The sequence below is a fragment of the Lathyrus oleraceus genome, chromosome 7 (assembly GCF_024323335.1).
Source record: "Lathyrus oleraceus cultivar Zhongwan6 chromosome 7, CAAS_Psat_ZW6_1.0, whole genome shotgun sequence".
Lineage (NCBI taxonomy): Eukaryota > Viridiplantae > Streptophyta > Magnoliopsida > Fabales > Fabaceae > Lathyrus > Lathyrus oleraceus.
In genome coordinates this window covers 341877543-341902430 of record NC_066585.1, presented here as the reverse complement: position 1 = coordinate 341902430, position 24888 = coordinate 341877543, and the positions used below count along the sequence as shown (strand labels likewise).

At 36.0% G+C, this 24888-nt stretch overlaps 2 protein-coding genes across 2 annotated transcripts; both read left to right on the top strand.

Annotated features, from left to right (window-relative positions):
• The first annotated feature begins 9032 nt into the window (after nt 1-9032).
• Nucleotides 9033-13173, top strand: LOC127103737 (protein MAIN-LIKE 1). The gene is made up of 4 exons (XM_051040968.1): nt 9033-9171; nt 11917-12014; nt 12100-12774; nt 12871-13173. The coding sequence occupies exons 1-4, from the start codon at nt 9033-9035 to the stop codon at nt 13156-13158; spliced, it is 1200 nt and encodes a 399-aa protein (XP_050896925.1). The 3' UTR covers nt 13159-13173.
• Nucleotides 13174-16518: 3345 nt separating this feature from the next.
• Nucleotides 16519-18299, top strand: LOC127103736 (protein FAR1-RELATED SEQUENCE 5-like). The gene is made up of 5 exons (XM_051040967.1): nt 16519-16922; nt 16973-17240; nt 17526-17702; nt 17955-18011; nt 18291-18299. The coding sequence occupies exons 1-5, from the start codon at nt 16519-16521 to the stop codon at nt 18297-18299; spliced, it is 915 nt and encodes a 304-aa protein (XP_050896924.1).
• Nucleotides 18300-24888: the final 6589 nt, after the last annotated feature.

The following is a 24888-nucleotide window of genomic DNA, read 5'->3' as shown; positions in this document are numbered from 1 at the left end:
GTCAATCCATTATAAATATCATACCTATATTTAAGACTTGATAACTCCTTATCCATGATCCATGAGATGTGATCATCAGTCTATATACATAATAGTCTTAATGCTTTAATGTTATCCCACTTCACAACAAAGCTCGACTACAGATACTTTAAGAATATTGTCCTTATGTTTAATAGGATCTCATGATTAAGTCACACTTGATACATTAAACTAACTAGCTATTCTAGGGACTTTATTAAACAAACATAATAAAGAAAAATTCTTTTGTTATTAATAAATAATTCAATACAAGTACCAAAAGTATTGGCCTCTAGGGCTTACACCAACACTTGTAACTCCTACGGCGTGAGGTTCCACCCCTCTTTGAAATTCTGATGCTTGTTGACCTTGCATTGGCTATGGTTGATGTTGTTCTTATGGTTGGTTGAGTTCTTCATCATTACCTTGTTGATTTTCTTCTTGATCATGTTGAGCAGCTTCTCCTTGATGCATGTTTTGCAACTTCCTTATTATAGAAGCGTTGAACGGTGCTTTTAGACTAAGCATATTATCATCAGGGTAAATTGTCACACCCACTCTCATGCATAATTCATTAATCACAAAAAAATGGCCACGAGCCTTTTATGTAGCATTAGCCATATATTTGATATTTTTAGCAATTAACCGTCCCAAATTAATAGGTTATCCCATCAAGAAAGCTAATAATCCTAAATACCGCTTCATAATGAATTTTCATTTATTATATACAGTCTCTAAAGTTTGAACAAAATAGGAGGCCCACGCCCTAGGAATTTAGAGGAACTCGACGGTTTTGAGACGAAGTGCTAACCCACGCTGCATCAGATTTACAAAAAAGATCTAGTTTTACCCGAGTCATTTCCTCGTTTATGACCTTATGCTCTTGCCTATAGTTCACGAGAGCACAAATCGGAGGAGGTTGCACTTTAAAAAGAGCGTTTATAGTAGAAGGAGAATAGTCAATGTACTTACCTCGTACATAGGAGGTATCGAAATCCGAAGCACCAAATACCGTATTCACGTAAAATTATAAACCAATACTCTTATTAGTTTCATGAATTAAATTATTAAAACTTACGCAATGCCTTTGTTGAAAATTCTCTCTAATCTCTTCAAAACCTCGCAAATCATTTAGATCAAATACTTTTTCCTTCACAATATGGTAATCCACTAGCTTGAAAAATTTTCAACATGCGCCTCGGATAAAAATTTGAGGTTTGGGAAGGTTGGAGTGCTCGGCGTTGGGGAATCCCTTGATGATGATCCTCTTGACACACGTCCTCTTTTAGTAGCCATAATACCTACAACAACCACAAAAACAATACACACAAAGAAAAAAAAGGGGAAAATTGCACATAAATAGATCAGAGTGTATATTAGAAAACAGAGGAGTAGAAAAGAGTTGTGGGGGAAAAATGATTTGGAAAATCATTATTTATAGTCCAACTAGCCATTGCACACTGTGCATATTATATCTGCATCGTGCGTGATGCCAACGGCTACCCCCAACGTCTCTCACAAACGATCATATCGCGCACGTAATATGCATCGCGCACGTGATGCTAACGGTATCCTACATCTCCACAATGTCTCTATCATGTGCACGATGCCTATATCGTGTGCGCGATGGAGCCCTATCACGCGTGATACGCTGCATGATGATACCAGGGGCTGGACTTGCTCTCTCTTTTCTTTTTCTCTTTTCTTATTTCTTTCTTTTCGTCTTTACGTATTTTCCCTTCCACATCATAACACAAGAAATAACATTGTTAAAATTTAAAATTAACTATAACTTTAAAATAAGTTCTTACCGATGAGTTGCCTCCCATCAAATGCTTATTTTTCATCATTAATTTGACGCTCTGTTTCTAAGTTACGTCAAGCGCAAGGGATAACCTTACACCGATAACTTCACTTATTTTTCGCCCTTTGTCTACCTTGCTACCTTTTTCCTCTAGACGATGACAAGTACCCACATTCTCAACATACGGTGTCCAGTCATACACCTTGAAAACAACTTTCTGTTTATTGAACTTCAAGATCAATTCACTGGTTTCTACATCAATCTTTGCTTTCCCGATCGCCAAGAATGATCTTCCGAGAATAAAAAATCCTCCAGAATCTTTTTTTGTATCCAGCACTACAAAATCCGTAGGAAATACTAGTATGTCGACATATACTAACATGTCACGCAAAATACCAACTGATTGAGTAACATATGAGTCATTTAGAGTGAGAGTCATGTTACTCAGTGTGATCTCACCCACTTTCAATTTTTTTACCTTTTTTAGTGGCATGACATATATGCTAGATCCAAGATCACATAAAATATTGACCTCACTGATATTGCAAGAAATAGTAAACTTACCTTGATCTTTTTATTTTGGTGGAAAAGCTTGAGATATTACCACTTCATCCTTTTCGGTCATGTTTACATGTGCCTTGACCGCTTTCTCTTTCGTCCCCTTTAGTAATGCCTTTATAAATTAAAAATATTTAGGCATGGGTTCTAAAATTTTCATGGAACGAAATACATACCTAGAGAGTAGCTAGTATTTTCTTGAACTTTGCAAACATAATTGCTTCATCCTTTTGAACTGGTTTGTTCTTAATTGTATGAAATGATGGTTTAATATAATCCGATAAAGGAGGATTTGGTTTAGTCAGGATTTTCTTTTTTGTTCTATTCCAAGGATAATTTTTATCAATGAGTTGATCAAGAGTAACTCCTCTTTCCTCTTTGTTCTCTTGATTTTCACTCTCTTCACTTTCAATCACACATTCTTTAGCTGTCTAATCTTTACCCTGCTCAATAATTACCCCTAAACCTATATCAATAACCTTACATGTTTCATTTTTAGGTTTGTTTACGGGGTTACCGGTGAATCCTCCACTTGAGCTTGGCAAAGCAACTATTTGCCTAGATAATTGGCCAATCTTCATCTCCATATATTTTTTATAGACACATCCTGGTTCCTACTCATTTCCTCATGATTCTTACTTATCTGATCAAACCTACTTTGAGTGGCTTTAATGAAATTATGCAAAGTATCTTCCAACTGTGACAGCTTCCTTTGAAATAGAGCTTGTTGGCCTTGTTGCATCCCTTGGTTGGCATTTAAATTCTGATTATTATTCCAACAAAAATTTGGGTGATATTTTCAGTCAGGACTGTATGTGTTGGAATACGGGTTATACTTTTGAAAACCTGCAAATTGGACTTCTTCACTTGTCCCTTACAACAAACACCTTCTATTCGCATGTTCGCCTTCATATGAGTCACACCTAAGTGCTTGTACCTGGCTCACGTTAGCTCTACCTAAGTTGCTTTTAGCTAGCTTTTTATTTAAAAATTCAATTTAAGCTAAAAGAGCACCATGAGTATCAAGAGGTAACATACCTTTAGGTGTGCCAATAGTTTCAAGATTGAATGACCTTTCACTTTTTGAATGGTATTCATTCATACATATCTTCTCAATGAGGTCTTTCATTTGTGGCTCATTCATTTGACGGATAGTACCTTCTGCAAAAGCATCTAATAGCATGTGAGTTTGACTCTTGAGACCTTTGATGAACTTTTGCATATGCTTCATATTATTCATGTTGTGATTTGGGCATTTGCGCAACAAATGTTTAAATCTACCCCAAGCGTCATAAAGTGACTCAATTTCCCACTGCTCAAAATTAACAATTTCTGCTCAGTGCTCGATAAGCTGAGTAGTAATAAAAAATCTTTCAAGGAATTTATCCTTATATTCCTTCCAAGTCTGGATTGTTTCATTCGGAAGGCAAATCAATCAATCTTTCGCTCTTCCAATTAGTGACAACCCAAACAACCTCAATTCAACCTGGTCTTCAGTGGCATCAGTAGGTTTGCACATTAAAGTTGTTTCATAAAAGTGTGTAAGATGCGCCAATGGGTCACTAATCACATTCACGTCGAATGGATTTTCTCTTAAACCTGAAAGTACAACATTTTTAATATCAAAATTAGCAGGGTTTACCGGTACAAACCCTCTAGAAATTTGTCCTTCATCAGTTTGTTTACAGTAGTCCTGTCGCATCTTGAAAAATAGGATTCCTCGCGATGGTCGCGGAAAAAATTACGTTCGAACAGAGTCGCCACCGAACTTTATTTATCCCAACAAAGGGATAGGAAAATATCTATAAAACCTTTAGGAAATAGAATAATGGTCATCGCAACCATATTCGGGTTCGGGAGTGGATTACGTAAGGGGAAGGTATTAGCACCCCTTACGTCCGTTGTACTCAACGGGAACCTTTTAGTTCTAATGTGCATTTCGAGTGTTAATTTATGTTTGTTTGTTATCTTTGGGTTGTAAAATTATTAAAAGAATAGAAATGGATGAGAACTTCGTAAGGGAAAGGGGAAGTTTTTTATTAGTGTGCTCGCGAAGATACAACAATCTCCTGCCTACGTATCCTTATGGTATAATAAGGAAATCAGAGCATTCGTAGTTCGGGGAACTACGGTTTGTTGGTGTTTTTAATGAACAACTGTGTAGATCGCGTTCTAAAGGCTAAACGCTAGCTTGTCTACTCTCAGCGGAGGCTTAAGCATTAGTTTGTTGTGCGTATTAGAAAGGATTAATAGTGTTCTTTTTTAAAAGAGTTTTGATCACACGAGGGTGACAAGTTGAATTAATATGTTGGGTGTTTTGTTTGATTAGATGTTTTTGGTTGGATGACGATTACTCGGATAATCGAATAAGACAACTCGTTATCCTAACAGTCGGGAAAGGGAATAGAAGACTCTAGACCGCTTTCTTTTTCATCCTTAATTATAGAAAGGATTTGATAATAATTAATGTATTTTGAACGGATGACGAATACTCGGATAATCGAGTAAGACAACTCGTATCCTAATAATCGGGAAAGAGAATAGAAGACTCTAGACCACTTTCTGTTTCATCTGAATGTTTATGAAAATAAGGTTGTATACGGTTGATGTTTTTAGAATAAACGACAAGTACTTGAATGGCTGAGTAAGACAACTCATATCCAAGTATTTGAGAGAAGGAATTGAAAACTCAAGACCATCTCCTTCTTCGTATAACTTTGATTGATTTATTAAGTTGCGAAAAAATGACAATTGTTCGACTGACCGAGTAAGAGAACTCGTATTCAAACAATTGAGGAGAGAAGTTGAAAACTCAAAGTCATCTCCCTTTTCATTTAGCTTATTGTGAAAATATTTCGATTTGGTCGGAGTTTGGAAGTCGGTATAGGAACGACCATTATTTGACTAGCCAAGTAAGAGAACTTGTATTCAAATAGTTGAGGAGAAAAAATTGAAGACTCAAAGTTATCTCCCTTTTGGTTTCTTGTTATAAAAGGATTTGATTTGTTTGTGCTTAAATGGATTAGAAGTGACGATTATTCGACTAACCAAGTAAGAGAACTTGTATTCAAATAATCGAGGAGAGAAATTGAAGACTCAAAGTCATCTCCCTTTTCGTTTCTTATTATAAAATGATTTGATTTGAATTTTAAAAAAATGGTGTTGGCCCAAAATAATTAGATTATTTTTAGGATAATAGGATATAGAATGAATCAATTGCTAACATTACTAAATTGTATAGCATGATAACTAAACATGTTTTATATTTGTTTTACAAATTGTGACAATCCCAATTGCACCTATACTCCACCATATATCAACATATTAACAACAATAGAATGATACTTTTATAAATTAAGCTTATCACTCTACACTCATATTAGCTCAATTGAATTTCAAACCATACAACTACAATAGATGCAGCATATTTTACTCTTCAAATTGGAAATCAATTAATAATGAAAATGATATTTATCATCAACTAGAGCACAAGAAATTGAAGGCTTAGAGATTAATAGTTATTACTTAGCACTTTACTTTGTGGATTCAATAGTTAAAACTTTGAGTCAAACTATATTAACTTCTAAAATTATCATCCCATTAAATCCAAAACATTCCAGCATTGTAATATCAACAAAACTCATTACTCCACATATACATTTCATTAAAATAAAATTCAAGTAGTGTGGAATAAAATTCAACTTTGAAAAAAAACTCATAATAATATGTCAAGAAAAATTCATTCAACTCTAAGTTTTTAAGAGTGTATGGATTTATGAACTTAGATGTTGAAGCATAAAAAAAATGTCAATAATTTTAAGACTTGTTTTTGTGATATTCAAACAGCAAAACAATAGTAATAATTTATTCACAAGATATGGAACTTGAATTGTAAATCTAATGTTAATCTGTCATAGGTTGTATATCCATAAAAATTATAACAACAAAACAGAAGTAATTTTAAGGCTTGTTTTTGTGATATTCAAACAGCAAAACAATAGTAATAATTTATTCACAAGATATGGAACTTGAATTGTAAATCTAATGTTAATCTGTCATAGGTTGTATATCCATAAAAATTATAACAGCAAAACAATAGTAATTTTAAGGCTTGTTTTTGTAATATTCAAACAGCAAAACAATAGTAATAATTTATTCACAAGATATGGAACTTGAATTGTAAATCTAATGTTAATCTGTCATAGGTTGTATATCCATAAAAATTATAACCACAATGCAGTAGCAGCACGAATCGTTATATATTAACATTGAAATCAATCCGGCACACCGCATAATAAGAAATCTTTCAAGCAACCCAACCCAAACAGCTAGTACTAAAGAGCATAACATAAACCTGATACAAAACAAATATCATTATAATAGAAGTTGATGTCTACCAAAGCACACCAGGATTAACAAACATTCTACCGAAACAAAACACGAAAAATGAATACAAAATCCCAGAGCACACACTAAGACAAGAAAAACACCATATTGAATCAATCTTCTAAATAAGAATCACAAACCATAATCAAACTATACACATTAATGCAAGTGATTCACCCTCTTACCAATAAAATATAGTTTGTATAGGTTCTTTTTTGTTGTGCTTATTGTATGGCTTATGAGGACGTGAAACAGTTGGCCGTAATCTAATTATCTGAATATTGTGTTACTTATAATTAATATTATTGTCTCCTTTATTTTACTACTGTATGGAAGAAGGTATTGGTGCAGGCCTTTTTTAGCTAATGATTAAATTGAAAGAACTAAATGGGAAGTAACAAATATAGAGAAGATTCATAAGAAGTTATATAAAGGAGATTGTTAATTATAGTTCATGTCATACTCGTTCACACTTGCAGAATTTCCAAAAAAAACATTCATAAAATCTGGATTTTAAAATTTGGACAAGCTTGAAATACACAACAAATTTTGAAAAAAAGAACAAGGAAAATGTTAAATCAACAACGGTAGTAATTACCCAACGCAGAACCGAAAAAATTACGAAATTCAATTTGAAATATTTTAGAAATTAAAACTTCAGCACATAGTTTATAATATATAATCTATTTGAAAGCTAACTTAATGAACACAATCAGTATGAACATGGTTGATGAAGGAAATGTACCCATCGATGCACAAGTGAAATCACAATGAGGTGATTAGGCTGAATGGTCGCGTTGCCGCTTCAATGTTGTTATCGTCGGAGGAACTCGACGCCGAGATGTTTGATGACAAAATTCTGCTCAAACCCGACCCCATTGCAAGTGAGTCGCTTACTAACAGATGAGATGTGTGGGTTATGGTGTGTGGGGCGGCGAGGTTGTTGATGACAGTTTTTGGGGTTATGACGGCAATGTGTGGTGGTCGGTGACTAGCGGTGGTTTGGTCGGTTTGGAGAGGTGAACGGTGTGATGTTGGAAGAAGGAAGATTGTTGTGATAGGCGGATTCGCCGGCGAAGGATTTTGTAGGAGGAGTTATGTTGTTCGGTGGATTTAAGGTCGGTTTGCCGGCGGTGTGATGCTTGTGGTTAAATTGTGGTGGTGGATCCACGGCGGAGGTGTTCGAAGGTTAACGGCGGATCGAGGCGGATCGAGGCGGATCTTGGATGGAGTATGCGTGGAAGTGACTGTGTGGACATCGTCGAAATGGTTGTAGGGGTGCGGTGGTGTTTCTGTTTGGAAGAAGGAGAGGGAGAGAGTACTGTATAGTGAGGTGAGTGATGGAGGAGTGTGTGTAGAGAAGAGGATGAGGGAGCCGTTGAGAGTGGGTAGTCTTTTATTACTTTTTCTTTTCTTTTTTAATATTATTTTTTTGTTACAGTTGGAAGAAGAGAGTTTTCTTTTATTTTCATTTTTTTTAATTATTATTCAATTTATTTCTAAATTCTGATTGGATAATAAAATGTATATGGATTGTGAACTTAGATCCTTGATTAATTTGAATCAACGATTCAGATTGAATCAAAGAATCACACCAAGAAACACACATTATTTAAATAAATCAAAATGTATATAATGCATTTTTTAGATGACTTAATCGATTTAAAACAATTTTAATCAATTGAATCAAATAAAATTCACAACTTTTCAAATAACCTTGATAAAATTAAAATAATAACATGAAAAAATTTATTTATTCAATCTGACTATTTTGACGAAAGAAGAAAATTAAAACGACTAAAAATGAATAAAATTCGGGCAAAAATTTGCTCGAAAAATTAAATCGGATGCATGAGAATGATCAGTGCAAAATATACTTATTGAAAAAATACAGCGTTTCTTCAAATTCTGAAATAAATTTTCACCAGTTAAAAGGCTCAGGCGGGTCAAAACGCAACTGAAACAGCTGCTGAAAAATACAACGAGCACACCAGGTTAAACTACATGAACTGTAGATTAATAATACTGGTGTCTGTAATTTTAATTCTGAAACTTTTTACCCGCTGATTTTACATGTTCTTGAGAAATGATTTAACCAATTTGTCTGTATTTTCAATAAATTTATTCTGAATGATATTTTAGGTTTTATTCATGATGAAATGCATGTCATGCTGTGCATATGATGCAAATTAAAAATGAAATCAGATTTACGAAAATTTAAATATGGCCGGACAAAATTGGGGTATGACAAGTCCCCTATAGTGAGATGTTGACTTCTTCTTCAGATTCACAAGAACTTGGTAGTTGCTCTTCTTCTGGTATTCCTCCGTCCATAGCTGCTTCTGTAACTGCATTTCTGAGAGCACGTGCAGTTCTTTCAATTTATGGATCCAATGGAATTAATGGTGATCCTGAACTGCACATACACAAACAAAAAATACCTCAGTAGCACTATGATAAACAAGAAATTAAAAACAAAAATTAAAAAGAGTAGTACACCTTCAACAAGTCTCATATGCATTTATTCCCCAGAGAGTCTTTTGTACTCCCTAACAGATTTTCTTTCCGCCAAGAGTAATTGGATGCGTTAGTTTCAACAAAGAGTAGTTGGATGCATTAGCTTCAAGTAAGAGTAGTTGGATGCAATTAGTTGTAGTCAAGAGCAGCTGAATATGATGTATTCAGCCAAGAGCAGCTGAATATGATCATTTCTCTACTAGGAAAGTCTTCCTTCAACGAAGAACGTTCGAATAATAGTCGAACAAGATACTTTGTAACAAATCCATCCTCTGCAGAGTTATCTAACATGTTTGTTGTGATCCACCGTCAATAAGAGGCAACAAAACATGATCAACCAACATTAGAAATATATGTGTCAGTCAAGAGCTCTAAACAAGATTTTCTGATCCCCATAAGAGTCTATTGTCAATCAAGAGCGATTGAACATGATCTTCTAATCATTTAAGGAGTCCATTTTCAGTCAAGAGCAACTGAATGTGTTTCCCCAAAGCATTTGCATATCATATGATGATTACGAAGTCAAGAGTATTTCTTAGTCTCAATGTATTCATTTCATTTCATGGTTAAGAAATCAATAGTATTTCTTAATTCATTCATTGTATCTGATGTTAAGTAATAAAGAGTATTGCTTAATCCCAGTGCATTCATTTTAGTTGATGTTAAGAAATCATGAGTATTTCTTAATTTCAGTACATTCATTTCATTTGACTATTAAGAAATCAATAGTATTTGTTAATCTAATCCATTTAATGGTTGAGGAATCAAGAGTATTTCTTAATTCATTCATTCATCTATTGGTTAAGAAGTCACAAGTATTTCTTAAACTTTATTCCTCCCATTTACTTCATTTGATGATTAAGAAGTCAAAAGTATTTCTTAATCTCATCTCATTTTATGTAACCCATTTGGTTTTCAAGAAAACAAGAGTTTTTTTAACCATATTTCATAAACATCATCTGGTGATTAAAAAGTCAATAGTATTTCTTAATCACATTTCATCCACATCATATCCCTCACATTAGAGGATAAAATTCGGGTCTGTTTAATATTTAAACTATCTTTCACCATGACAATATAAAGACAAGAGTTCTTCATATCCTCTAGTTAAAGATGTTTAAATAGGGGCAACTGTCATGTCTCAATTTTTTCCCATGCATTCATTCATCAAAACATTCACACCGGTTCATTAAAAGTTGAAATTCAATCAACTTTCAGTTTGTTTTAAATTCAAAAATTGAGTTGATTACATTTCATGCATTTTCATCGCCTCGTGCATTATTTTAAGTAAATCTGACGTCATCAGAATAAAATTTTGGTTCTATAGGAAGACTGATAAAAGAGATTTGACAATGTGCATAAAATTAACAGGCGAAATATTTCGAGTTTTGACCTGTATACAATTATTTTACGAAACTACGTTGCACGTAGGTTGTGTTGGGGTGCTCGTTTTATTTTTCAGACTCCGTTTACAATCGCATTTTCATCGGTCAGAGCATATTTATCCGGGTATTTTTAATTGTGATTTTGATCATTTTCTGTCTATTTTATTAAACTCCATTGCGCGTAGATCATTTTGATACGTTCATTTTATTTTGCTAGTCATGCACACGTCTTATTTTATTCATTTTCAGTTTATTTTGATCTCTCTTTTTATTTAAAAAAATTAATTATTATTTTTTAATTATAGTTTAAATTTTAGATTTTATTTTTGTTAATAAAATCAACTTAAGGGTATTTTGGTCATTTTAAAAGAAATAAAAAAACCAATTAAATAACCACCCATTAGCCGATTCTAAATTCTCACGTTTCCACACTCTGAACCAGTCTTATATCCTATAACTCTCTCTCCTCTCATGACCGACCATGAATTCCAACGTCTCTCTCCTTTTGAATAAAAAACGAAAAAAAAGCAGGTTGGGAGGAGGGGGAATTGGATCCTCTCCTATTTTATACATTATGCCATCTCTCATGTTCCTAATCTAACGGTTGAGAAATTATAAGGAATAATTAATTAAAAAATACATTTATGAAGAGAGAGAATATGTGACAAGATTTCTAACGGAACTATTCTTTTATTGAAAATTTTACCCTATACCCCTACAATTGTACCCATACCCCTACATTAAATTTTTTTGACCAAAATACCCTCATATAAATAGGGTATATTTTCCCTTTCAAATTTTTTTTACCATTTTCGTTGAAGACTTCCGGAGAAGACAAATATTTGGCGTTTTTGCATTGTATACCGGAACACTTAAGAGTAAGTCTTCCGGTTTGGATATTTGTATACCGGAACACTTCTCTAAAGAGTTCCGGTTTGTTGTCTTTAAGGGACACTGAACCGGAAGTCTTTTAGAAAGTCTTCCGGTTTGTATACTTGTATACCGGAACACCTTCTTCAAGACTTCCGGTTTGGATGATGTATACCGGAACTCTTTAAGAAAGTGTTCCGGAAGGCTTTTTGTTTTTTTTGCTAATCGGAACTCTTCTTGGAAGTGTTCCGGTACGTAATTTTTTTTTTTTAATTTTAATTATTTTTTTTAACATTATTTTTGCAGTGGTTCGAAGAAGAGGTGCAGATGGCCGGATTCCAGTCCGCACGTTAGACCGGGGTGCATCTTCATCTGCAGCTGCAGCTGAGCTGACTGGATATCCAGGAGGGCCGTACGATACGTCTCTTTTGGTGAAGTACGAGCATCATGTTGCTCGACATATATGGTTCGGTGAGGTAAGTAAACGGGCTATATTTGAAAATGAATAATAGTTGAATATTTTATAATTTGTTTTCTAATATGTGTTTTAATTATTTTTAGGAAAGAGGACCAAAGAAAGAGTTGAAGGTTGCCGGACATGGACTGAAGTTGACTTCTAGGGTTCCATTGGCTCTTCCACCACAGATGGAGAGTTGGGTATCTAGATCCGGTTTAGCTTCACTGCAGAGAACGAGTCTGAACAAGATAGACACAAATCTTGTCTCTGCATTTGTGGAAAGATGGCATCTAGAGACATCTTCATTTCACATGCCGTTTGGTGAAATGAGCATTACTTTAGATGATGTCGCATGTCTACTTCACTTGCCCATTAGGGGTATCTTTTGGAGTCCTCAGGATGTGACTGAAGAGCTAGCTGTTGAACTTGCTGTTGACTACCTAGGAGTGTCACAGGGTCAGGCACAGTCACATGTTCGGAGCTGCAGGGGGTCGTATTACAAGTTGGAGTGGTTATATGATATATTCGTACATCATAGGGCTGCTTCCAGCTGGGCATATGCGACTAGAGCATATCTATTGATGTTGGTGGGTTCCACCATATTTGCTGATAAGACCTTTACACTTGTAGAGGCACGATACCTCCTCCTGTTTAGGGACTTGGATGGATGTTCAGGATATAGTTGGGGAGCAGCTGCACTAGTTACCCTCTACCGATATCTTGGAGATGCGTCCATGTACAGTTGCAAACAACTCGGTGGATATCCTACTCTCCTACAGGTATATAATTTAATTTTGTTAATTAAGTGTTGGATTCATTTTATAAAATATTGTAACTTAATTTGTTTTATTTATTATGTTTTTATTTTGTAACAGTGTTGGATTCACGAGTATTTTCCAACTGTTGGAAAAAGAGGGGAGAATTGGAATCCTGCTGGAAACTGTGGTCTTCCCCGAGCGATGAGATGGTCGTATAGACAGGGAGTCCTGAAGGTCGATGATTTACGACCTATTTTGGACGAGCTGACACCTACCGACGTCATCTGGCGACCATTTGAGGATCATAGAGCATGGCGTGTATTTGATGAGATATGTCTTTACAGGGGCTGTTTGAAGTGGGGTGAAACAGTTGTTCCATACTTGCCTGATAGATGTTTACGTTAGTTCGGGTATAGGCAGTATGTTCCATCCCCACCTCTGGATTGTATGATGGCGACGGATATTGATGTTGATTGGATCAGTTACCATCAGAGTGTTGTCGCTGTGATCGATTCATCTACCGTGGCCACCACTCCATCTGAGGTAGAAGACGGTTATCTGGAGTGGTATTATCGTGTTTCCCATCCACGGTTGGTCCCTCCCCATCGTGACGCTCCTAGAGACGTACCCGTTCCTGTATATGACGCCGGGCCATCTGATCCTGATTGGGCTCGTGTATCTACATTGATTCGTCGCTATCTGAGACAGGTTAATGCTAAAGAGGAAGATCCACAGTTTTCTGATTTATTTGAAGCTTTGCATATTTCTCGTTCACATTGATTATATGTATTAAGCTTTGAATATAATAGACATAATAATATAGATTTCATGTTTTGATTACATATTTATGTTTTGATTACATAATCATGCTAATACAGGTGTAAGTAATTGCCAATGTTGCATACGTCCTGCAAATCCTAGCATCCAAGTAGTTGTTATATGAGAACGAAATTTCTTCCAATCTAATGTGACCGGTGGCAATGGAAACCCCTCTTTCATGTTAACCTGATAAAGTAAAATAATTAAAAGATTAAGTCATATAACATAAAATATTAACTGAAATAATTAAAATATTTAGACATATAAATACGTACCTGAACCCAATGATTCTGGTTAACAAAACCAATGCAATAAATAGAGACATTTGGTGAATGTGAACTTGTCATCGGAAAGAAAGTGATGCACGGATTGCCTAAACAGACAAGTACAACATTATAACGATTCGCTATCAAGTAACCCATATCTGGTAGACTCATCCATTTCTCAGGTGGCTGTGAACCAAACGATTCTATCATCAAAGATTCTCTCACAGCTGACAACCGATTAGAAAATAACTTGTCATACAAAGTTGACCTATCCTTGTCTATTAATTCCAACCCCAACTCTCTGCGAACCATTGGCCAACCATCCTCACCATATCCATGCAATGATGCAATGACTCTAAATCCACAATTACCATCTGATTCAACATTAACTACATCTTCAATGTATGACCTAATATGATTAGGAAATTGAACAATGAATTGTGACATTCTCAGGAAACTTGTCTTGCAAGGAAAGCAAAATGTTTCTAGGTGCTACATGTCTCTTTGCCAAATCAGCGACATGTTGCTTCTCATCTGTGGTCAACCTACCAATAAACGAATGACCTTCTAATCTATCAGGTAAACCATGATTATGTAACCCATATTTTACATCAATCTTCCAACCAGATCCATCTTTCGCCGGAGTCGACCTGATTTTAAATGGACATCCACATTTCTTGGACGCACTTTGGGTACCACTATCACTAATCTTGTGTTTCCCACCTTTATCACAACCAAATATTATTTTGTTACTTCTCCCTCTCTTCCCCGTTTCAGTATCTGAACGACTGATAATAACAGTTACTTTATTGTCGATTCCAACCTTTTTAATCCATCTGATAACCTCTTCTCGTGTACCAAATCTTTCTGTCGTCATAAACGCATTAGTAGTATCTACACATATTTTGGGAAGATTTTCCATTTCTGTAAAAAAAAAAAAAAAATTAAAAAAATTAAATTAAATTAAAAAAAAAAAAAAAAACGTACCGGAAGACTTTAGGAAAGACTTCCGGAACACACATAATGCATACCGGAACACTTCTCCAAAGAGTTCCGGTATGCAAATTTTTTTGAATTTTTTTTTATATGAACCGGAACTCTTTCCTTAAGTGTTCCGGTTTGCTTTTTTTTGTATTCCGGAAGTCTTTCCTAAAGTCTTCCGGTTTGGAAAAATACATACCGGAAGTCTTTTTGCAGGAGATCCGGTGCGAGGGGTGTGAAAGTGTAATTTTTGCAATTTTCAACCGAATGGTAAAAATGAAATGGTAAATTGGTTAAAACCAATTAAGGGTAAAATGGGAATTTTTAAATTTTTGTAGGGGTATGGGGTTAATTGTAGGGATACAAGGTAAAATTTTCTCTTTTATTTTACCTCTTAAGCTTCTATCTTTTCCCAATTCCAAATATTTTAATTTTAACTTTTAAAATCTCCACATTCATCACTCCCAACAAAATAAAAACTTACTGGAAAATTTTTAAGAGACTTGGCTTCACCATTCTTTATTAACAAAAAATAGTGGATTCACCATTGTTATTGATTGAATAAGGTTAGTTTCTATTCATTCTATTTTTCTAATTATGAGTTAATAAAAGATGTTTTTTCCATTGCTTATATATTATATCATTATAATGTATTTTTAACAGTAAAATAATATGTTCATAGTTTATTAAAATGTATTAGTTTGTTTGAATTTTTTATTTTACAAATGTTAGTATATCTATTGTTGTGTGTAAAATGCAGAATTGCTATAAACTGTAAATGCATAATTTTTGTGTGTAGAAAATACAAGAAGATTGGAAACCAAAGTTAAAAGTGAATTTTGATAGCATTGAAGATGCTTGGAAGTTTTTGGTTGATTATGGTGGAAAAGTTGGATTTGGAGTGAGGAAATAATATTATCACAAAAACAAAAATGATATAATTACTTCTTACAAGTTTGTTTGTTGTAAAGAAGGTTTACGAAAACCAGATAAACGGGATTATAAAAAAATCAATCCAAGGCCAGAGACCCGAACGGATTGTCAAGCAAGATTATGAATTATGAATATGGATGGTAAATTTATGGTCGTTGATTTTGTGGAGGAACATAATCACAATTTACATTTACAATAAACAACTCATATGTTGCCATGTCAAAGAAAAGTCTCTCAAATTCAATATCATCAAATTGATTTAGCCGATGAAGCGGGATTACAACAAAGGAAGTCGTTTGATTTGATGAGTAACGAAGTGGGAGGTAGAACTAACTTGGGATTTATTCATCTTGATCAAAAGAATTATCTTCGGGGAAAAAGGCAAAGGAGTATGGTACATGTAGAAACTGGTTATCTATTGCAATATTTCCAAAGAAAGTCTATGGGAAATCCAAATTTCTATCATGCATATCAAATGGATGCCGAAGAACAAATTACCAATGTGTTTTGGGCAGATGCACTGATGCTAATTGATTATGAGTATTTTGGTGATGTTATATCTCTTGATTCAACATATTGCATAAATAGTTCACATAGACCACTGACACTATTCTCGGAATTTAACCATCATTGAAAAGCTGTGATTTTTGGGGCTGCTTTATTATATGATGAAACAGTTGAGTCATACAAGTGGCTCTTTGAGACCTTTTTAGAGGCTCATAAGCAAAAAATACCACAAACAATATTTACTGATCAAGACTACGCAATGGCAAGAGCATTGATTGAGATTATGCCTGAAGCTTATCATGGCTTATGTACATGGCACTTAATGCAAAATTGCATCAAACACTTAGGAAATTTGATGAAAGGTGAATCTCATTTTCTTAGTGATTTTAAGAAGTGTATGTATGAATATGAAAATGAAGACCAATTTGACGAAGGTTGGAGAAATCTTTTAGTAACCTATGATGTTAAAGAAAATAGTTGGTTGCAAAAAGTGTACACTATAAAGGAGAAGTGGGCATCATGTTACATGAAGAAAGTTTTCACATTAGGAATGAGAAGCACTCAACTTAGTGAAAACATGAATGCAGGTATTAAAGGTTTTATGAATGTGAACTTGGATATAATCAAATTTTTTAAGCGCTTTGAGGATTTTGTAGAAGAAAAGCGATATAAGGAATTAAGTGTGAATATGAAGCGCGACAAAAAATTCCAAGACAAAGGAACTCATATTCAAAAATCTTGCAACAAGTGTCTGAGCTTTATACTCCTAGTATTTTTGATCAATTCCAGCACGAGTATGAGTTGTTTGAAAATTGCTATGTGAAAAACATTGATATACAACCACCTTTAGTTGATTGTGTTATTGCCATGGAAAGTAATTTGGGTGAGTGGCGAGTGTCACTTGATTTGGATAAGAATTCAATTTGTTACTCTTGTCGTAAATTTGAGAGTCTTGACATACTTTGTTGTCATTGTTTAAGAGTTTTTATTCATATGGATGTCAAATAAGTTCTAGAATATTATATCTTAAAAAGGTGGACAAAGTTAGCTAGAAGTGAGACTTCACGTAATGTCGATGTTAGCTATGTGGAAGAAGATGTTGATTTATCCTCAGCCCAACGTTACAAGGAGATTTGTCCTCGTCTTATTAGGATAGCCACCGAAGCATGTAGAAGTCCAGAAGCATTCACATGCCTTTGCAAAATCACTAATGAATTGGATATGCACATGCTAGAGTTTCAAAAGAATCAAGTTAATATTTCTTAGGTGAATGAGTTTATTGGTAAAGTTAAGGAGTCTACAAGCACTCATGATGGTTTGGCACAAGCAAAAGGATTCAAAAAAAGAGAAGGTAAAAAGAGTTCAAAACGCCCAAAAGGTTGGATAGAGTCTCAACCTCCCAACAGAAAGAAAAATGTTGGCTCTAAAGTTTCAAAAATTCAGGTATTATTGAATTGTTTCATTTAATTGTTGTCTTTAGTCAACTACAAAAATTCATATTTTTATTTTATGCCGCGTAGAACAATAAAAGGTGTGATTCACAAACACAAGTTCAATATGAGGTGTCCAATACAAGTGCAACTATTTGGCTCAATAATTCATACAACATACCATCAATTGTAACTCAATATCAGATTGAGTATGCGAACGTACCAAGAAATATTTAGTGATTGAATGATTTTATGTTTTGTGCAGGAAAATAATAACACTTCAACTCAATTCGGTGCCAATAGTTTTACTCAATTATTGATGGTAAATTTTAAAAACTATATAAATTCTACTATTTATTCAGGTTATTTTTTAATTATTAACTTATGCTCTTTTAATTATAGTGACCTGCTAATATTTTCATCCAAGGGTTGTGCGGATGTAGTGACAAGTTTTTTTACATATTCTTCCTTGTATGCAAATAATTCACACTATTTTATTATGCTGCATATTTTAAATTTTGGTTTATAATTTGTGACTTTGTGCATTAAATATATTGGTTAAGTTATTTGAAATTGGTTTATGTTTTTTTTTTTAAATTAGAGATATTAGTAATCATTAGTATTTTATTGAGAGTATATATTTAGGAAGAAATGATTTAGATTTGATGAATTTGTTAAATTATTTTTAATAATGATTTTTATTTAAAGAAATAAGATTATGATTCTATCTCATTATAATATTTTATTTAATTTTAATTATAAATATCATTTTAATTTGAATTGAATTAATGACTATATTCATTATGATGAAATTCTAAAAATATTTAGCGTAAAAATATTAGAAATTCTAAAAATAATAGTATAATTGATATTCTCTCTTCATAAATGAATTTTTTAAATAAATTATTCTTTATAATTTTTTAACCATTAAATTAGGAACATGAGAGATATCCGAATATATAAAACAAAAGAGAATACAATTCCAAAGAAGGGACTTGTATGTTCAAATAAGATAATACCTCCATAATCATTTTTCTTTCTGTAATGTCACCAACCTCTCACACACCATTATATTTTTTCCCTACATATGTAAAACTCTCTTCATCATATAACACTCGCCTCTTACCTTTTTTTTAAAAAACATTTTCCTTCACTCTACATAAACTTCACCATAACACAAGCTTCATAAACTTCATCTCCACCATTTCAAAACAACAACAACCATTTTCTTCTCTCCATCTTCACTAATCAACAACAACCTTGTTTTCACACTCCACCATAATCTCTCCAACCTTCCTCTTTCAAACACACCATACAACATAAACCAGCCTTCATGCTTTTTTTCAAACTTCACACCATCCACATTGTTTTCTTCAAACAACACCAAACATAAAACACTACAACCTCATAACCCACACTACTAACCTCCACACACATAAGTTGCAAACAAAAAGAAAAAGTGGAACAAAGTAACACATGATGTGAATCGAGCTACCACTACGCGAACTAGATACAACACCGCGAGTACCGATAATGTTTCCGGTATGAAACCGCAAGCAGTGCCACTTCTCCGACCGCGGTTCTCCACCACCGCAAAAAGTGGATTGTTGTTAATGAGAGAGCAGAAAGGCGAGAGAGGAAGAGTGGCTTGTGTGTAATATGATGAGAAGTGGTCATGAGAGCTAGCATGAGTTTCTTTTACTCACTGCATGTGCATGAATGAGAGAGAAAGGAACATGTGATACTATGATTGAAGCATTCCATTTCTTGTTTTTTTTATTTTTTTTGTCAATAAAAGCATGCCATGTGTGCATTGGTACTCGACATGGTGTTGGATTTTAAAAAATATGGGTAGAGTGTTAGGAAAAAGGATAGTAAACCTAGATTTCGAGGACTAGGAACCTCCACAGAATAAGAGAAAGAGAGAGATTGGTATGAAAACTTGCTTATTTTATTCATTCCTTAAACATTCTATTTATAAGCAATACATAACAAACTGATAGTGACAGAATGCATTCAAAAGGAAGAATCTAGAGAATAATCTTTGCAAGATTTGGTGAATCCAATGATAAGCTGCCAGCTCATTTTCTCATAGCTGAATTTGTTGCATCTTGAGTGACATAATCTTCTAGATATCTTGGTTTAATGATCTTTCTTTTGGGCTTATCATTGTGGGCTTCTTCGGTCATCCCTTCTTTGGTCCACATGCTATCATTCCCCAGCTCATCCGGAAGCACCTTGTCCTCAAGGTGGTAAGTTCCCTTAAGAGTCTCCCAATCCTCCCAAGATGTATCATCAGCATGAAGACCCTGCCATTGCACTAACACCTCAAGACGCGGTTCCGTTGTCTGAGTCCAACGAGTGTTGAGTATCACCATGGGAATGATGATAGGCTGATTCTCTACTGTGTCAGGTGGTAGAGTTGCCACAGGAACTGATGTAGCAGCAGCTTGGTGAAATGGTTTGAGCATCGAACAATGAAAAACCGGATGAATTTTGGACTCGGGCGGTAGCTGTAGTCTGTACGCGACGGCGCCAATTCTCTCCAGAATTTGAAATGGACCATAAAAGCGTTTGTGTAACTTGGAATAGGTTGTGTTAGTTACCGAAGTTTGCCGATGTGGACGAAGTTTAACCAATACCCAATCCCTTACGTCATACTGCACATCACGTCTGTGTGTATCAGCAATTTGTTTCATAACCCGCTGTGCCTTGGCCAATTTGTGTCGTAATTCAGTCAGCATAGACTCGCGAGAGGCTAGCAATTCGTCCACAGCTTCAATTGATGAAGTTCCTGCCAAATATTATGCCACAGTGGGTGGAGGTTTCCCAAATGTAATCTCAAATGGAGATTTGCCAGTACCAGAATGCTGAGATGTATTGTAAGACCATTCTGCCCATATCAAGTACTTTCCCCACGTTGTCGGTTTGGTATGGACAAAAGTGCGCAAGTATTGTTCGATGACTCTGTTCAAAACTTCAGTTTGCCCATCTGTTTGTGGATGGTATGATGAACTCATCCGTAGCTTGGTACCACTTAATTTAAAAAGCTCGCGCCAAAAGCGGCTCACAAAAAGAGGATCACGATCGGACACCAAGCTTCGCGGCATGCCATGAATTTTCCCCACAATTTCAAGAAACAACAGTGCTACTTTGTAAGCCGTGTAATGGGGTTGCAACATGCCCAAATGCACACCCTTGGAAAATCGGTCAACTACTACGAGAATTGTCGTGTGACCTTGATACGCAGGTAATCCAACAATGAAATCTAAGGACAAATCCTCCCAAGGAGCATGTGGGAGAGGTAAAGGACACAATAAACCAGCTGCCTTCTTTGTTTCATATTTGGAATGTTGACAATCCAAACAAGTAAGAACATAGCGTTGTACATCCTCCCTGATTCCTGTCCAAATAAAATTGGGGCTGATGCGTGCCAATGTTTTGGTAACGCCCATATGACCGCCTGTGGGGGTTTTGTGGAACTCCTCAAGTAAAAGTTGGATGAAAGGAGTGGTTCGAGGTAACCATATTCGCTCCTTGTAATAAATCAGATCATGAGCCACCTTAAAATCTGGACTGCTAGTGGGGTTGGCATGAATTTGTTGCAGTTTGGTGTTGAACTCGGGTTGTTGTAAAAGTTCCTTCTTCAGGGATTTTAAAAAAGAGAAACTGGGCACAGACAAGAAGAGGAATTCGGCAGAAGTCACCTCTGGTATGCGAGAAAGAGCATCAGCCACAACGTTAGTTTTGCCAGAACGGTATTGAATCGTGTAATCATACCCAATCAAACGCGACAGGTACATTTGTTGCTCTGGGGTTTGAATAATCTGAGACATGAGTTCTTTCAAACTTCGATGATCAGTGAGAATGACAAATGAATGACCCAATAGGTATTGACGCCATTTCTTAACAGCGGAGGTAATGGCAAAGAGTTCACGCACATATGTTGAAGCTCGCATCATTTTAGGACAAAAAGGTTTGCTAAAGAAGGCAATTGGGTGGTTCTGTTGGGACAACACAGCCCCCATACCAATTCCAGAAGCATCCGTTTCAACAGTAAATGGCAACGTAAAATTAGGAAGAACCAATACAGGTGCATGACTAACAACATGTTTGAGACCATCGAATGCCAATTGCGCTTCAGGTGACCATCCAAATTGATCCTTTTTGAGCAATTGAGTCAAAGGAGCAGCAATGGTTGCATAACCTTTGATGAAACGACGATAAAAACCTGTTAATCCCAGAAAACCGCGGAGAGCTTTGATAGTAGTAGGTTTGGGCCATAGTTGAATTGCTGCAACCTTTTCCTGGACTGGTTCGACCCCCTGTTGTGACACAATATGCCCCAAATATTCAATCTGACATTGAGCAAATAAGCACTTGGATTGCTTGAGAAAAAATTGTCCAGCTTCTAGGACCTGAAAAGTTTGCTCTACATGCATCAAATGATCCTCAAAATTGGTACTGTAGATTAATATGTCGTCAAAGAACACAATGATAAACTGGCGCAGAAACGGTTTAAAAATGGTGTTCATAGTAGCTTGAAAAGAGGAAGGAGCGTTACAGAGGCCAAATGGCATCACTTTAAACTCATAGTGTCCTTGGTGTGTCCGAAATGCAGTTTTTTTGATGTCATCTTCTTGCATTCGAATCTGATGATATCCTTGTAGCAAATCAAGCTTAGTAAACCACGCAGCGCCCCCCAATTCATCCAACAACTCACCTACTGTTGGAATTGGAAATCGATCCTTGATAGTAATGGCATTCAGTGCGCGGTAATCCACGCAAAACCTCCAAGAGCCGTCTTTCTTCTTAACAAGGAGAACAGGTGAGGAGAAGGGACTAGTGCTGGGCCTTATCACACCATTGTGCAACATTGCATCAACTTGTTTCTCGATCTCTTGTTTCTGGAAATAAGGGTATCTATAGGGACGGACATTTACAGGTTTGGTTTGTGGAAAAAGGTGGATAGAGTGATTTGTGTCACGGGCAGGTGGAAGAGTGGAGGGTGTCTGGAACAGGGAAGTATACTTGCGAAGAAGTAATTGGATTTGAGGGTTGGTAGTTTGGAGTGAAGGGGGCTCAGGATTCACAACCTGGATATGGAAAAATGCGCTAGCGCCATCAGTGTGAAGGAGACGGCGTATTTGTTGTGCAGATATGTGATGAAGACCACCATCTCTTTCTCCTTTCAATTCAATCATCTTACCCTTTTGCAGAAACTTCATGGTAAGGTCATTGTAATCCGTCAAAATAGGTCCCAATGATTTCATCCATTGTACTCCTAGCACAATATCCGCACCGCTAATAGGGAGCACGTGTAAATCAATGATGAAAGTGTGTGATTGGATATGTATCCGGACTTGGGGGCAAATCTGATGACATTCTATCTCGTTACCATTACCAACCATAACCCTAAGGGATGAAGTGGGTTGGGCCTTAAGCCCAAGTGACTTGACTAACCTCTCTTGGATAAAGTTATGGGTACTACCACCATCGATCAGTATCACCACATTCTGGGTGGAGACCCGGCCCACCATGCGAAGTGTTTCCGGGGCAAGGTTACCCGAAAGGGCATGGAAGCTGATTTGTGCTTGGTCTGGATTCGGGTCAGGATCGTGGGTAAGGGAAATTTCAGATGCGTTGTTGTCGGACTCGAGGTGTTCATCTTCCTCCATTATTAACACAAAGAACTTTGATGCACACTTATGGCCCGGGCTGAACTTCTCATCGCAGTTAAAACACAATCCCTTCTCACGTCGTAGTGACATCTCAGATGGAGTGAGGCGTTTGAAATGAGGTTGAGAAGTTTTGGTGGTGCTAGTGGGGGGTGGTTTGAAATATTGGTGGGTTGTAGGCGGAGTAGGAAGAATACCTTTGGATCGTGAGGATCGACGGCTTTCGTTGATTTTCTCTTCCTGCAAACGAGCCAGAGCAGCCGCCTGAATCAGAGATATCGGTTGCAATGCCTGAACTTCCCGACGAACTTCCGGTACGAGTCTGGAAACGAAACAACTCAAGAGAAAACAAGGAGCTAACCCCACAATACGATTGGCTAGGGTTTCGAATTCCGTCAAGTAATCATGCACCGACCCTTTCTGCGTGAGTTTGAACAACGCCCCCTTTGGATCATCATACTCAGATGGTGCAAAACGAGCTTCCAGTGCATGTAGAAATGATGTCCACGATGGGATCAAAGCATTTTTAGACATCCACTGAAACCATCCCAAGGCTGGGCCTTCCATGTAGAAGGATGCAATCGTCAAACGTTCGGATTCTGGGGTAGCATGATACTCAAAAAATTGGTTGATTTTGAACATCCAACCCACTGCATCGGTGCCGTTGAAGCGCGGTACATCGAGTTTCATACGGTGAGGTTTGTTGGAGTTGTGGGATGAAGAGCCTGATGTAGCTGAATGCGACGGCGGTTCGAGGGCAGAAAGTTTGACGAGGATGTCATCAATTTTGGAGGCCATGAGTGTTTGGGAATTGGTGAGAGTGGTTTGATTTGATGTTAATCGTGCGATGGCATCGTCGATAACTTTCGAACGAGTGCCGTCAGCCATGGAAGGAGGACAATGAGAGCACCAAAATTGTTAGGAAAAAGGATAGTAAACCTAGATTTCGAGGACTAGGAACCTCCACAGAATAAGAGAAAGAGAGAGATTGGTATGAAAACTTGCTTATTTTATTCATTCCTTAAACATTCTATTTATAAGCAATACATAACAAACTGATAGTGACAGAATGCATTCAAAAGGAAGAATCTAGAGAATAATCTTTGCAAGATTTGGTGAATCCAATGATAAGCTGCCAGCTCATTTTCTCATAGCTGAATTTGTTGCATCTTAGTGACATAATCTTCTAGATATCTTGGTTTAATGATCTTTCTTTTGGGCTTATCATTGTGGGCTTCTTCGGTCATCCCTTCTTTGGTCCACATGCTATCATAGAGTTAAAAGTCTAACTTATCCTAAAGTCAAATTTACGCCTATACCGTGTCCACTGATCATAAATACGGTGAACAATATCGTGAACGATAAAATCGTACATGAACAGTGACGTCAACATGAACCGTACATGCATATGAATAGTATCTTTGTGAATTGTGTCCATCTACAGTGATTTGTATATTAAAATAAAATTGGTCAATAAAATGTAAATAATTGGTTAATAAAGTTATGAAGTTGGTTAATAAA

Coding starts and splice junctions, on each gene's coding strand:
- LOC127103736 (XM_051040967.1), top strand. CDS start 16,519: ATGGCAAGAGCATTGATTGAGATTATGCCTGAAGCTTATCATGGCTTA. Junction 17,241..17,525: donor TTTGTTGTCATTGTTTAAGA/GTTTTTATTCAT, acceptor AATATTTCTTAG/GTGAATGAGTTTATTGGTAA. Junction 17,703..17,954: donor CTAAAGTTTCAAAAATTCAG/GTATTATTGAAT, acceptor TGTTTTGTGCAG/GAAAATAATAACACTTCAAC.
- LOC127103737 (XM_051040968.1), top strand. CDS start 9,033: ATGTTGACTTCTTCTTCAGATTCACAAGAACTTGGTAGTTGCTCTTCT. Junction 9,172..11,916: donor TGGATCCAATGGAATTAATG/GTGATCCTGAAC, acceptor CTTCATCTGCAG/CTGCAGCTGAGCTGACTGGA. Junction 12,775..12,870: donor GATATCCTACTCTCCTACAG/GTATATAATTTA, acceptor ATTTTGTAACAG/TGTTGGATTCACGAGTATTT.